This window comes from Carassius auratus, unplaced genomic scaffold (genome assembly GCF_003368295.1).
Source record: "Carassius auratus strain Wakin unplaced genomic scaffold, ASM336829v1 scaf_tig00028800, whole genome shotgun sequence".
In the NCBI taxonomy this organism is placed as follows: Eukaryota; Metazoa; Chordata; class Actinopteri; order Cypriniformes; family Cyprinidae; genus Carassius; species Carassius auratus.
The window spans coordinates 41,297-55,493 of record NW_020525721.1 but is presented as its reverse complement, the minus strand read 5'-3'; the positions used below and the strand labels follow the sequence as shown (position 1 = coordinate 55,493).

At 37.1% G+C, this 14,197-nt stretch overlaps 1 protein-coding gene across 1 annotated transcript in view; it reads right to left on the bottom strand.

Moving 5' to 3' along the window:
- LOC113079629 (protein kinase C beta type-like) overlaps nucleotides 1-14,197 on the bottom strand; it is an 81,395-nt gene that overhangs the window by 52,164 nt on the left and 15,034 nt on the right. Inside the window, exons 2-5 of the mRNA XM_026251875.1 lie at nucleotides 13,160-13,271; nucleotides 10,408-10,536; nucleotides 1,805-1,961; nucleotides 1,536-1,670 (exon numbers count right to left, since the gene is read on the bottom strand). Of these exons, the coding sequence (XP_026107660.1) occupies nucleotides 1,536-1,670; nucleotides 1,805-1,961; nucleotides 10,408-10,536; nucleotides 13,160-13,271 (533 nt within the window). The remainder of the gene's footprint in view (nucleotides 1-1,535; nucleotides 1,671-1,804; nucleotides 1,962-10,407; nucleotides 10,537-13,159; nucleotides 13,272-14,197) is intronic.

Below are 14,197 nucleotides of genomic sequence, written 5' to 3'. Positions count from 1 at the left end.
TCCTGACTGAAGGTCCACTGGGGAGCCGAAACGTCTCGCCTCTGATCTGACACTCTGTACTCTTCTGTCAGGTGGCAGGAAGCAGCCACGCAGTCACAAAGAAGCTCATAACAGCTACAAAAACCCCGAAACACCCTCACGAAACACATACACACATCTCATCAAACCATCTGGTGAAAGTCCCGTCTGTAGAGAAGACACACAGAGAGAGAGGAGACACCAGCTACAGCGGCCAGCAGGGATGTGTACCATCAGCACAGCCACTGAGAATCAAAACTAAAAATGAGAATCAAAAACAAAGCTAGTCGAGCTCACTAATCAATGGCTTTCTTTGTGTTTTCCGTTGTGTACTATTCAATACGTTTATGCGTCAAAGAGGTGGCTTAAGGCAAGCAGAAAGTCATTTTAAGGTTAGCACGATATCTTTAAATTGCTTTTTTTTTTAACTTTTTGGTTATTATCTTTCAATAGTGGGTTGTACTCTTGAATAGATATAAACTCATTATCTCATGTTTTTTTTATAGTAAAAATAAACTAATCTAATATTTTGTTTACCTCTACTTCCTTGCTATGCATTAATGTTCATAAAGAGTTTATACACAGGTTCATCTTTTTAGGTATCATGAAAAATGGTTATTTGGCCCTATGCTCTGACAAACTGCTTTGGAACAGCATTTATAGTGTTACTACAAAAAAAGTTAATTCCTCATAATATTTAAATAAACCTTTTTGGTTTTAGTATTAAAACATGTTTATATATTATTTCCGTTGTCGGTTTTATTTTAAACTTAATATTGTTCTCACACAGTATAAATAACTTTATATACATAAAATCTGCATTTAAAATGAGGGAAAAGGGTCTATTGCTAGGTGAATATTATTTTGGGAATCAAAAACCCCATCGCAGAAATGATTATAATTTTAACATTTTCCTAAGGTTTACACAACCTTTACGTAATACTATCCCATAACTTTGGGAACTATCTGTCGGGTGAGAAAGAACTACTAGACACTTCAGTCTCTAGATACTTGTTCTGACTTGACAAATCAGACCAAAAAAAAAACAAGATCTAAAAACTGACAGAGAGAGAGCAAAGATTTCTGACCTTTCTCATTTAACTCACTTCTGTCAAACAACCCGCAAGTTTAAGCATGCACAGGGGGCTCATGCGATGCAAAAAAGCACAGATCCTAGCTGACAAGAGATGCGTTTAAAAGGTGTTCGAGAAGGGACGGGATGTGTGTGAGAGCGGAAAACAGGAGAGGAGAGCTCTCAGATGAAGAGCACTACTGAGAAGGGAGAAAAGACAGACAGAGGACTTCTGAAAGAGCAAGAGTCTTCAAATCCAGGGACGACTGAACCAGTTAGACGTGTATAGACTGCTGCATGTCTACCAAACCCTGTAATATGCAATGCGGTTTAGCTGACACAAGAGTTTGATGTTAGCGTGTACACAATCTATTTGACCGTGGGGACTTGCTCGTTTGTACTGAGGTATATATATACACATGTGTGCATCAGCAGATCTCCTCACCATCCGTCCACCCCTTGCTTCTGAAGCTCCGAGATGCCGAAAGACAGAGAGCCCATAAAGTCATTCCGGCTGGTCAAGTCCCAGTCCCAGATCTCCACAGACAGCCTGCGGTCCTTGTCAGACTCTTTCAGATTACTGTAAGACACAGAGCGCAGGAGGGAGGCGGACAGAGACAAAGAAATCAAGCTCAACATTTGATTTTGCATTTCACAGACAAACAAATGACTGATCTTTTGGCAGAGTCGGAAACAGAGCGAGAGCTTCCTTACAATGTGAAGGTCTCGTTCCACGTGGGATTCAGGCAGCACTTGATGGTCTTGGTCTTCTGTTTGCTTTCGCTCTTGGGGTCAGGAATGAGTTTTAGTTTGACGTAGGGGTCAGAGAGTCCATTGGGGTCCATGGGCACCAGGTTCTTCGCCTCTTTAACTGTAACATAGAAAGGGAGATTATATCATACATATAAGGACCAAGATTTCCTACTTTCACTCTTTATAGTGTGCAATCAATGCCAAGTGAATCTTTACGTTAAATAAAAAGATACTACAGTGCATATCAACTTTTTGTTGGGAGTTTTGCTCAATGAATATCGCATATGTTAAGCACAGTTTATGTTTTTAGAGTCCGGCACAAAAAAAACTATGTGTTATTAACAAAGTTATTTTAATGCCTTCCAAATACCGTAACCCATAAGACTTTTGTTTATTTATGTGAATTTTAATCATGTTGTTAGGATGCCTTAATATATATATATATATATATATATATATATATATATATATATATATATATATATATATATATATATATATATATATATATATATATATAAATTTATGCATTTAACAGACTCTTTTATCCAAAGTGACTTGCATTTTGGCTATACATTTTTTTTTTTTACCATTATGTGTGTTCCCCCGGGAACTGAACCCATGACCTTTTTGCGCTGCTAACGCAATGCTCTACCACTGAGCCACAGGAACATATCAGTAGTATATTGATTAAAAAGTACTTTTTTATATATATATTATAAAAAATACTATTTATAGATACTGAATACATTATTTTTTTCAAAAGTTCTGCATAGGATGTCAAGTGTCTGATAAAATCTTAACCATGTGAACCCTTTACCCTTTAAAAGCATTAAGTATGGACTCTAGATGTGAGAGAATAGCTGTCAATCATTTATACTTGCACCTCATGAACTCTCATGGCCGTGTGGGGCTACGAATGCACACACACACACTATCCCAGTAATTGGGGTTGACCTCAGCACTTGACCACTACAACAATTAATGCAGGAGGCTGCTGTGGCCTTGAGATTTGTGGCTAGTGTAATTTCCATAATGAGTGGTGTGTGAAGGTAGGCTAAGCTGTTCATTAAGACAGCTGTGTACTGCAGCACGGAGACAGGAAGAGAGAGACAGACTCCTGCGTGAACCGTCGTGCTCACAGAGCAGGGTTTATTTCACCAGCTTATAAATGTTATGCACAACATGTTCGTTCTGAAAGCCCTGCACACGGAGTAATTGAGAAAGCAGGATCACTGACCATGTAAGAATATTTGCATGAATATATCAAAAGCTTTGCCTTACAAGATACACTTATTTTTCTGGCTCAGAGATGTGGGGAAACTCAGTGTTATCTAGTTGATTAAAAAAAATGCTGATCTCATTTATATAGTAGTGAATAACACAGTTGATCAATCTAACAGACAAAAGTGTAAAAGGCTGTAGGAATATAATTAATGTTTTAGCAAATAATTAAGCAGCACTGCTCCCTCTAGGTGAAAAACTCTGTAACTCAATAGCAAATGGTCTTCTGTGTGTTAGATGGTGCTCTGAAGAGATCTAGAACTGACCGGATCCTTTAAAGTGACAGTTCACTCAAAAAATTAAAAGTTATTTTATCATTTACTCATCATCAAGTTGTTCCAAGACTGCACTGAACACAAAAGAGGATATTTTAAAGAAATATTTCCTGATAATTTACTCACTCCCATGTCATCCAGAATGTTAATGTCTTTCTTTTTTCAGTTGCAAAAACTATATATATATATATATATATATATATATATATATATATATATATATATATATATAATTTTTTTTTTTTTTTTGAGTAAAACATTCCAGGATTGTGACTTCGATGGTTGAAGGTCCAAATTGCAGTTGAAATGCATCTTCAAGGGCTCTACACAATCCCAGCCAAGGAATAAGGGTCTTATCTAGCGAAACAATCTGTCATTTTCTAAGAAAAATATGAATTTACATACTTTTTAACCATAAAAGCTCATCTTGCACTAGCTTAACCTCACATATTACGTAATCACGCTGACAAGGTCACGCGTGAAGTAGACTCGAAGAAGTCGGAGGAGAAAATAAGATACATAAGATAAGATCGCCCTACACTACCTTTTTATACAAAAATACACAGACGAAGAACTAGCCACTCATTCCAACGTGACTACATAGTCCGTGAAGTTGCGCATCGCAGAGCTAGTGCAAGATGAGCATTTGTGATTAAAAAGCACATTATTCTTTTTTTTTTTTTTTTTTTTTAACCTGAAGATTTGTTTTGCTAGATAATGCCACATTCCAAGCAACCCGTAACCCGTGTTTTTCCAACCTTATACCCGCGAAAGTGCACTGGAACGGCAGTCAAACCCGTGACTTTCCACCCGTGAACTCGTACTAGATCGATGTACTCCCAGTTCCGAGCTCTGACGTCACACAGCTCGCGAAACAACGATGGCAGCCCCTACGAATAATATTGCCACTTCAACCACTATAGGGAATATTTCACTCAGAAACCTTAATTTCTTTGCGACCGAAGAAAGAAAGACATTAATATCTTGGATGACATGGGGGTGAGTAAATTATCAGGAAAGGATTATTCTGGAAGTGAACTCCTTGTATCATCCAACCGTATGGTTTCAGCGTTCTTCAAAATATCTTCTTATGTTTTCAGTAGAGGAAAGAACCCCTTACAGATTTGGAACAACTTGAGAGTGAGTAATAAAACAACAGGATTTTCATTTTCAAGTTAACTATCCCTTAAAGCTGATTTAAGTGCAAGAGTTAAGTCTTCATTCACAAAAAGAAGCCACATAACAAGACACTAAACATGGTCACCCAGTTTGCCTCACTAACATTTATCTGTGCTCTGGTGGTCAAATAGAGTGCGAGTGTGAGAAAGATGAGGTGGAAAGGACCTTTTAAAGGCAGAGCGGCTGCCCCATTTCCATCCAGGTATTGGTCAATTCATTAGCTTTAAGTGACAGGTCTTTCAAATTCGCGACAGGAAGTGGTGCCATTCATCTTACTGTACGCTCAGCAGATCTGCGGCACAGTCGCATGACATTAAATTATAAAGGACTGCGTGATGGATTAAAAATGTCTTTTGCGCTCAGGGCTGTCTGCGCCTCGGTTCTTTACATGGTGCAGCTCAGCTAATTAGCCGCTAGCAGGCTAAAGGCTGTTAGTTAATTCTAAAGGAAAATGGGAGCTGAGGCTCGCGGGGTGAAATGGCACAGGATTGAGCTTGAAAAGAGGGATGCAAGGCAGAATATAGAGCAGTGTGAAGAGGCTAATGTCACATATACACACCCGCTGCTGCACAGATCCAGGCCTACTGCCCTCCAGAAAGAAGTTCACCCAAGAATTACAATTCTGTATTCACAATCATGTTGTTCCAAAACAGTATGACTTACTTTCTTCTTTGGAACACAAAAGAGGATATTTTGAAGAATGACTTTTTTAGGTCAACACAATGGAAGCATTCTTGTGCCTCAAGATGTTTTGACTGGTTTTGACTTTTTTCAAAAGATCTCATCTTGTGTTTTGCTGGGGGACATTTTTTGTCGTTTGGAAGTTTGGAACGACACAAGAGTGAGGGAATGATGATCGAAATTTTCATTTTTGCCCGAACAATCCCTTTAACTGCACTCTGATCAATTTTCTCTCGGTTTGTCTTTCAGAAATCTCCTTTAATTGAGCTCATCTTCTGCTCTGAAAGTACGACTAAGTGGAACTAAGTGGATATTAGAACAAAGTACAGATTCCTCATGGATATAATAGTTTAATATCATAGATATAAGAAAAAAATAAGTGGAAATTTATCATGGATATAATTTAATAAACTGTTTGGAAAGCTATTTTCATATAAAACAATCATATAGCATGGAGGGTTTACAAAGGGTCAAGCTAAAGGCACAGATCACACAAAAATGACAAATACAAATATCGAACAGTCTTCACACAACATTTTCCAAAAAGCACTTTAATTGCATCATAAAACATAACCAATTTCTTCTGAAGCTCTGTGTGATGAAAAAGACTAGACTTCCAAGTCAAGTTTACAGAAATCATGATCAAACATCAACAACATCAGGTGCCACTGGTCTTTGTATGTGATGTTTAATGACACTTTCAGACTTCAGAGCTACATGAATGTTTGATAAAGTGAATAATGAACGTTGAATTGTTTCTGTCTGGAAACAAATGAGTGAAGGCTCTTCCAAACATATTCAACTTCTGTTTTCCAGTGGAGTTTTGGAACTGTACTGGTGAATTATCGTCGAGCAAACAAGAGCACACGAGTCTTCCCTCAGTCGGGTTTGTGCTAAGAGAAGGAGAATAACGCCCTCTGCTGGACGCTGAAACTATCACCATATTCCTGTCTTTTCTTCTCACTGGCTGGAACAGGAGGCCATTTCTTCAGTGTACAAGTGTGAAGTGTTTGTATTGATGCCAAGGAGAGACAGGAAAACTAAGTGTGCTTTCTTGTGTTGCCATTGACACGTGTAATGTAATACAAGTTCACAAGAGTGACCCTATAGAATTTCACAATGAGCTGAAATGCATCTCACTTCATCACTGTCCCATGCCGCATTTTAGACATCAGGGATATTTAGTTTTTTTGTGGGTGTCCATTTCTCCCTGCTGTCATCCATTTTGGATTGAACTTTTACTTTTTTTATAGACTAGAATTTAACTAGACATCTTGCCGTCATATTCTGCCCCCAATGGGAAACAGTTCTTTTACAATTAGATTTTGTGACATGATACTTAATACTAACAACAAGTGGTGTTGAAACTGATCATAAGTACTGTAAGTACACTATAAGTACATGTTAGTACACATACTGTAAAATAAAGTGCAACCAGGATTTCTCTCTGAAAAGCACTCGTTCACATGTTGACGAGAGGAGAGTGAGACCGCGCACATCAACGCGTTTCATCGGGAAATCGTCGCCAGCGCTGCATAGGATTTGTTTGAGAAAGTCTCCAAATAAGTGTGTTTTTGGATGTGAGGGAAAGTTTACCGTGTTCAGCTTCCCAAAGAACCCAGCGTTACACGAACAGTGGATGCAATTTGTTTTTCTGGGGCAGCGACGGAGTTTGTATCAAGTGCCTTTGTGTGTTCTGGTCATTTCAGTGATGAATGTTTTATAAACAAGGCCCAAGTCGACACTGGATTTGCACAACATTTGCTATTAAAACATGGTGTGGTCCCAGTGATAAAAAAACCATTCATGTAAGTATTTGCATCAGATTTCTGTCTTTTGTTGGAAATCAGCACATAAGTGAATATATGTTAATGGAAACAACACGAAACATCAGTATTATAGCTCTGCTCACGGCACGCCTCCAGGAGCTCAGCTTTTTCTGGAGAGAAACGGAAAGCTGTATTTTTCTTTTAGAAATATGATAAAACTAAAGACTTTTTGGACATGCAGTACTACTCTATGGGTACTCAAGATTAACATGAGATTAGGTGAAACTGTGTATGTTATGTACCCTTTAAAAAATGAAATATTGATATCATGTTACTGCTAAATTATTCAATCATTTTGTTAATAATAAAGTGTCAGTAGCTGATGGACACTTTGTAGGTGGGTGGTACTGCACTGTAATGCTGGTTTCACCTGTCCTAAATCAGAAGCTTCTAGGACTGGCACACAGAATCATGTTGGAGGAGATGACACTCTACCTGCAAACTCTTGGGATTCGGTAAAAAAACAGGATGTTCAACACTCCATTCGGCAGAACGTGCCAATCAACAGTTAGTTACTTTTGTACACATTTGTACAGTTATTACTCTCTCTGGAACTCTCTCTGCCTCTCTACACTTGGATTCATTGGCCAATAAAGAAAGTCAAGTTAAAAGAAGAATTAGGCCGATAGCATTTATTTTTCAAAAAAATTCAAAATAAGTAAAATCGATACAGATCACAATAATACTGTTGTTGTAAAGACTTTTGGCCACGATAATTCTGTAGTGAAGCTCTGACAGCCCTACACAAGCATAAAATAAAAATAGCTGGGTTAAATACATCACAGCACTGGGTAAAATATGGACAAACCCAGCGATTGGGTTGTTTTCAACCAACAGTTGGGTTAAAGGTTTAACCCAGCCTTCTGGGAAGTAACCCAACTGCTGGGTCAAAACAACCCAATTGCTGGGTTTGTCCCACTGATCTATAATATAGAACTGGATTGCTCGTGACATTATGAAAGTGAAGCCGCAGCGCCGCCATATTGGTATTCCCTTGTATTCCCATACATTCCATTGAATTAATAGGAATTAAGTATTTCTGTACATTCTTACAATGCAAACACCCTAGGCATGTAAACGGTTATTTTTTTTAAATGGAATTTCCCCTACTTATTAAAAAGCTAAGTTCATTACAGCAGCGAACATCATGAACATAGTTTGTATAGTTTTATTTGCCTTGTACAGTTATTTGTTTATATAATTTTGGTATAGTGTTTTTATTCGTCATTCAGCGCTAAGTGCAAATGTTTTCAAAGATTTCATTAACAGCATTAATTTTGTAGCTGGTACGTTAATGATTTAAACAATGGTTAAATTAATTATTAATTTAGCATACAATATTATACATGGAAACGGTAATGATAGTAAACATATTTGCGCGATCTTGGATGGTCTGAAATAGATGTTGCTCAATCAGGACATTAAAAATATACACATCATAATTTTTTCAGAGAAATCACTGACTATATACACAGTACAGATTTAAAGACATTTATTTCCAAGATAGCAAGTTAAGCTTTTTATTTCGGTATATAGCAATATTAACAGATGTTACTGTATTCATTGTAATATATTCAAATCCATTTCTGATACTAATATGTTCATGTTAATAATTATGTTCATAAAGAATTAAGCTGTAGTTTGTGTTGGATCAGTTACCTGTGTCAGCAGTGCGCAGCACACACCCACCTAAACGGTTTAAATATATCTCATATCCCGCCCCAAAAGACCATAAACCAGATAGACGACCAGATAACACCTAAAGTAAAAATGAATTTACATACACAAAACATACAAACTAATCCCGTTTGACTGATTTGCTTCGAATCGGGTGATTTTAGGGTCAGTGTTTTAGCTGTTACTCAATGTTGCCCTCTGCTGGTAGGGATTAGTAAGATGGTGGATCAAACACTTCAGGTGGCTTTACTGCCTGTTGGCAGTTTAGAATGCGATGAGTGATCCAGTCATATATAGATCAGTGTTTTGTCCATATTTTACTCATCGCTGCGTTGTATTATGTATTAGTGTGTAGTTCTCCCCAAAATGAGAATTCTGTTATTAATTACTCCCCCTCATGTCGTTCCAAACCCGACTTCGTTCACTTCATCAAGACCTTCATTCATCTTTGAAACACAAATTAAGATATTTTTGATGAAATCCAAGAGCTTTCTGACCCTCCATAGACAGCAAGTGGTTAAACCATAATAAACCATAATTAGACCATCCTTTTATGTAGCTGTGACAGTAGCTTTTTTTAAGAATTACTTTTTGTGCTCAAAGAAAACAAAAATGATGACTTCATTCAAAACTGTATTTTCTTACGTCTCAGAATTTGAGGCGTGTTCTCGACAGTACCATGACGTATACGTGTGTCTTCCAATGCTTGTAAAGAAGTCCCAAGTTCTACATCAGAACGACAGCAGCACCACACACACGTCATGATAATATCTGACCGGAAGAGAAGTAATTGTTGAATAAAACTGAAATTTATGGTTTCTTTGCACACAAATACTATTCTCGTAGCTTAATAAAATTAAGGTTTAACATATGACGTCACATGGACTATTTTAATGTTGTCCTTACTACTTTTCTGGACCTTGAATGTGTCAGTTGTGTTGCTGTCTATGAAGGGTCAGAAAGCTTTCGGATTTCATCAAAATATCATAATTTTGTGTTCTGAAGATACATGAAGGTCTTATGGTTTTAAAACAACATGCATGTGAGCAAATAATGACAGGATTTTCATTTTTTGGTGAACTTACCCTTTAATATCAATAACCTGTTTGTGTTCAGATTACTGGGGCAAAGTATGATACAACATTCATTTTTTTAATTTTTTTATTATGCTGCAGAGCCATGTCCTAGCTGTCAGCGCTTGGGTTTAAACACAAGAAGGTGTAATGCTAATAAAAATGACAAATGTCCGGCAATCTATTTTTATTTTTAGGTATTTCTTTAATGCAGCTGGGTATTTCCAGTGCCATCAGCCCTGAAATGGTGCATGCTAGTCTAAATATATCCTGCTACCTGGTGCTGCTTTGGATTCACCACTAGGAGGAATCAAACACTAGGAAATTCCCACAAGTCTCCAGAGCAGCATCCTTTATGCCTCAACTGAATGTACTCATGCAAGATGTGCATCTTTGTAGTGCATTTTTGGCTGTTGTTCAAGGGTCAAACGAAGGCATGTGTGTGGTAACGAGAGGTCCAGGATCCACCAGCGAGTGGTGCACTATTTAGGAAGCTGTGAGTGAGTGTTTGCTTCCCTGCACATGTGTGTAACAGTGATGTGTGTGAGTGGGCAGCGGTGACTCACTGCTGACGGTGAGCACATTGTTCTTGATCTCTGCAGTGATTTGGATGCGGCCCCTCCTCTCAGTGTGGTCAGTCCCACACAGACTCGGCACGTTGGCCACACAGCGCTTATGGATGTTCATCATGCAGTCTGGATGGAGGGAGACAGAGAGAGGGAGAGATGTTATACCACAACCCCAACTTACAAATGCACATTGTGTAAAAGATGATGCATGAATCTATATATAAGTGTGAGCTTTCAAAGGCCAGACGGAAAGGGAAAGTGCTTTCCTTCTACCAAAGACCTGTTGAGCCAATTCTGTAACTATGAAAGGCAGTTCAGCCGTGACTCATAAGTCTCCTACCAACATGCAGACTGCAGCAAATGTATACTTTGCAAGCAAAGGCAATCCTAGAAATTACATTTATAGCCACAGAATATATATATATATATATATATATATATATATATATATATATATATATATATATATATATATATATATATTCATGAAGAATGCATTAAATTATAAAAAGTGACAGAAAAGAAATATATGCTACAGAAGATTGAAATTTTATCAGCCTTTGCACAAAACCATTAAGCAGAACAACTGTTTTAAACACTGATAATAATAGGAAATACCAAATCAGCACATCAGAATGACTTTTAAAGGATCATGTGATCCTGAAGACTGGTATAATCATTGATTAAAAATTTGCCATTATCATTACATAATAAAATATTACATACGATATGACTGTTTTTCACTGTATTTTTATCAAATAAATGCAACCTTGGTGAAATTTTTTTGTACCTTATTTACACCTAAAGGTGAATATTAGTACCTTAAAGGTACATACAGATAAATGGCAAATTTAAGTATTTTTTGAAAAGGTAGCAACCAAATTCTGTATGTTTTATGAGATCGTATTGTAAATTGTATATATCTCAGTTGCTGTTCTAAAAGGTACCTGGTTATGTATACAGTAGACAGGGAGTTGACTCAATAGATAATGGAAAAGAGTAACTGTATTTTCCTTTTTTTATTATTAATATACAAACCAGAATAAGAACATGAAAACACATATCAATTCAACTTAAACTCTCCCACCTGGCCTCTTTAAATGGGGTACATAATGGATAGAAAAATGAACAGAAAACCAATGAAACAGGAATCATAAAACATAAATTCCCCCAAACGTTGTATCACAAAGTAGTCCAGGTTGTACTCTCCTGCTAAAATCATCGCCAGCATGTGTGTTTTGGATGCTGCTATACTTCTTAATAAGCGAAGCCATCCAGCTCCACCAGAGATAAACAGGCTGGTTGACTCTTCTAAAGTGATCTTCACAGCAGGGTCAGTGGGGGCTGAAGAACAAAGCAGTAGTGAAGATGCTAATCACAGTTATGCTGCTTTTGTTGTGTTGGAGGCCACAGGCCAAAGACAAGCAGCCGGACTCAACACAAGTTTACATATCAAATAGGCAAACAGGCACTCTGGCATTCAGACTACTTCTGAAAATGACTGCGAACACACTCACACACACACACACATTACTCCTTCATGCACTGCAGCACTTCTCCACAGTTCAGTCAGAAGTGTGACGGAGCGCAAGCCATAGCTGGAGTGTAAACAGTGTAGAGGGCTCCGACGACGACGCACGCACGCATTGGAAACTAAACGGATGTAATTATAGCACTCCCGGTCTGCAACCATAACAACTTTGTGTCAGGTTTCAGGTGAAGATGCTGATGGCCTCATCTTTACACCATCTGTCAGTTCACTTGCCTGCCTGCCTGTCATACATTAATGAGAGTAAAGAGCTGCTGAAAAAGACGCTGTCATATCAATGAATATTTGTTAGCCAACAATCAGGTATGTGGCGGTGAATATCTGTGCCCCGGAGGCTTGGACAGCTGCTAAGTGAGTGCAGCATTTTGAATGTTTTATGTTTTGGACACTGGATAAGAGGCTGGCTTACAGTGAGATGGAAAATCTCTTTTCAGTCAGGTGCTTTGTGAGCGGGACTTCATACAGTCTGTTTATGTTCTCAGGATATTCGCCTCGCAGGGATACGTAACACACACGGATCACCCAACCATTATACTAGGGTTGCACTGTATACAGTACAAATGGGATCATGAAACATTGAATAGTAGTGACACAGTAACACTTCACACATTTTGAATTCTAACAATGTGTCGCTTTTCAGTGCACTTCAGCAGTCCAAGGAGCTTGACGTAAAACGTGAGCGCTAATATTAAGTTGACGGTGTCAAAATGCATCAATGCATGATTTGAGCATGAAAAAGTTGAATGCATTTATTGTGGAACTTAATAATTGATTATCATTCCTGCAATGACAGCCAATGTGGGTAACACAATAGATGCAGAGCATGTGAGACTGGGAAATAAGAAAGTTCACGCTGCCTACACTACCATTCAAAAGTCTGGAGTTGGCATGATTTTTTTATGTTTTCGAAAGAAGTCTCTTATGCTCATTGAAGCTGTAATAAAATAATAAAAAATACAGAACCCCTGCCACCCCCACCCCCAGAATTACTATCACTTTTGATCAATTGCATGCATCATTGCTGAATAAAAGTATACATTTCTTACTGACCACAGACTTGTGTAGTTTTTCTGTTTAAATTAAAAAAATTATATAAAATTATATATATAATATCCTATAAAAAAGCAAATAAGTATTCTACTTGGTTGATTATGTTAATCTATGCCTGAGTGGAAATCAAGGAAAGTGAGAGATACCCACGGTCACATCTCATGCCCTGGTGGATGAGTCCATACAGCAGAGAGCCGCAGTGGTCACAGAAGGTGGGGCTGGAGTACGTGTGGACCTTGAACTTGTGCTTACTGCGCGGGTCCTGCAGAGAGACACAAAAAACAGAGCAGTCAGCCACGTTGGCCATAAATAAGAATTACCAAAAGTAAACTGGGAATTAATGTTGATTGCAATAACACAAATACATGGTGCGAAAGATCTTAAAGGGGAAGTACATTTAAACAAGTAGAAGATAAATTAATTCAACCAGGTATTTTACATGGTAAAAGCACAGGTGTGGCAAGGAAAAGTGAGTAAGTAAAGACACAATCTTTCTTTGCAATACAACTTTACAATATTCAAATATTAACCCTTTTCGCTAATTGTTTAAAAAATTTAAAATCTGAAATCAGAAAGTAAAAAAACTTGTTTAATAGCAAATGGATTGCTACTGCACAACACATTTCACATATGTGCAGTAATAAATACTGTATTATATAATGTACACACACACACACACACACACACACACACACACACACACACACACAAAACCACCATTGAAAATATATATATATATATATATTTTTTTTATAAATGTATATATTTTTCAGCAAGCATGCATTAAATTGATCAAAAGTGACATACTTTTACATTACAAAAATGTAACTAAATTTATAAAACAGTTAAATTTAATTTAATGTTTTAAATTAATGTTAATCTAAATGTTTTTATTTTTTCATTAAGCTTTTAATCTATTTATCAAAAAAATTATATGAATAGGAATATGAATATGAAAATATGAAAAAAATTGATTGCGGATTCCACAAAAATACTAAGCAGCTGTTTTTAACATTGATAATGAACAATAAATGTTTCTTGATAATCAAATCTGCACATCAGAATGATTAGTATCTTGACTGGAGTAATGGCTGCTGAAAATTCAGCTTTACCATCACAATATCTTTTTTTTTCTTCTTTTTTTTTAATAAAAATTTGATTTTAAAATGTAAAAATATTTCACACTAT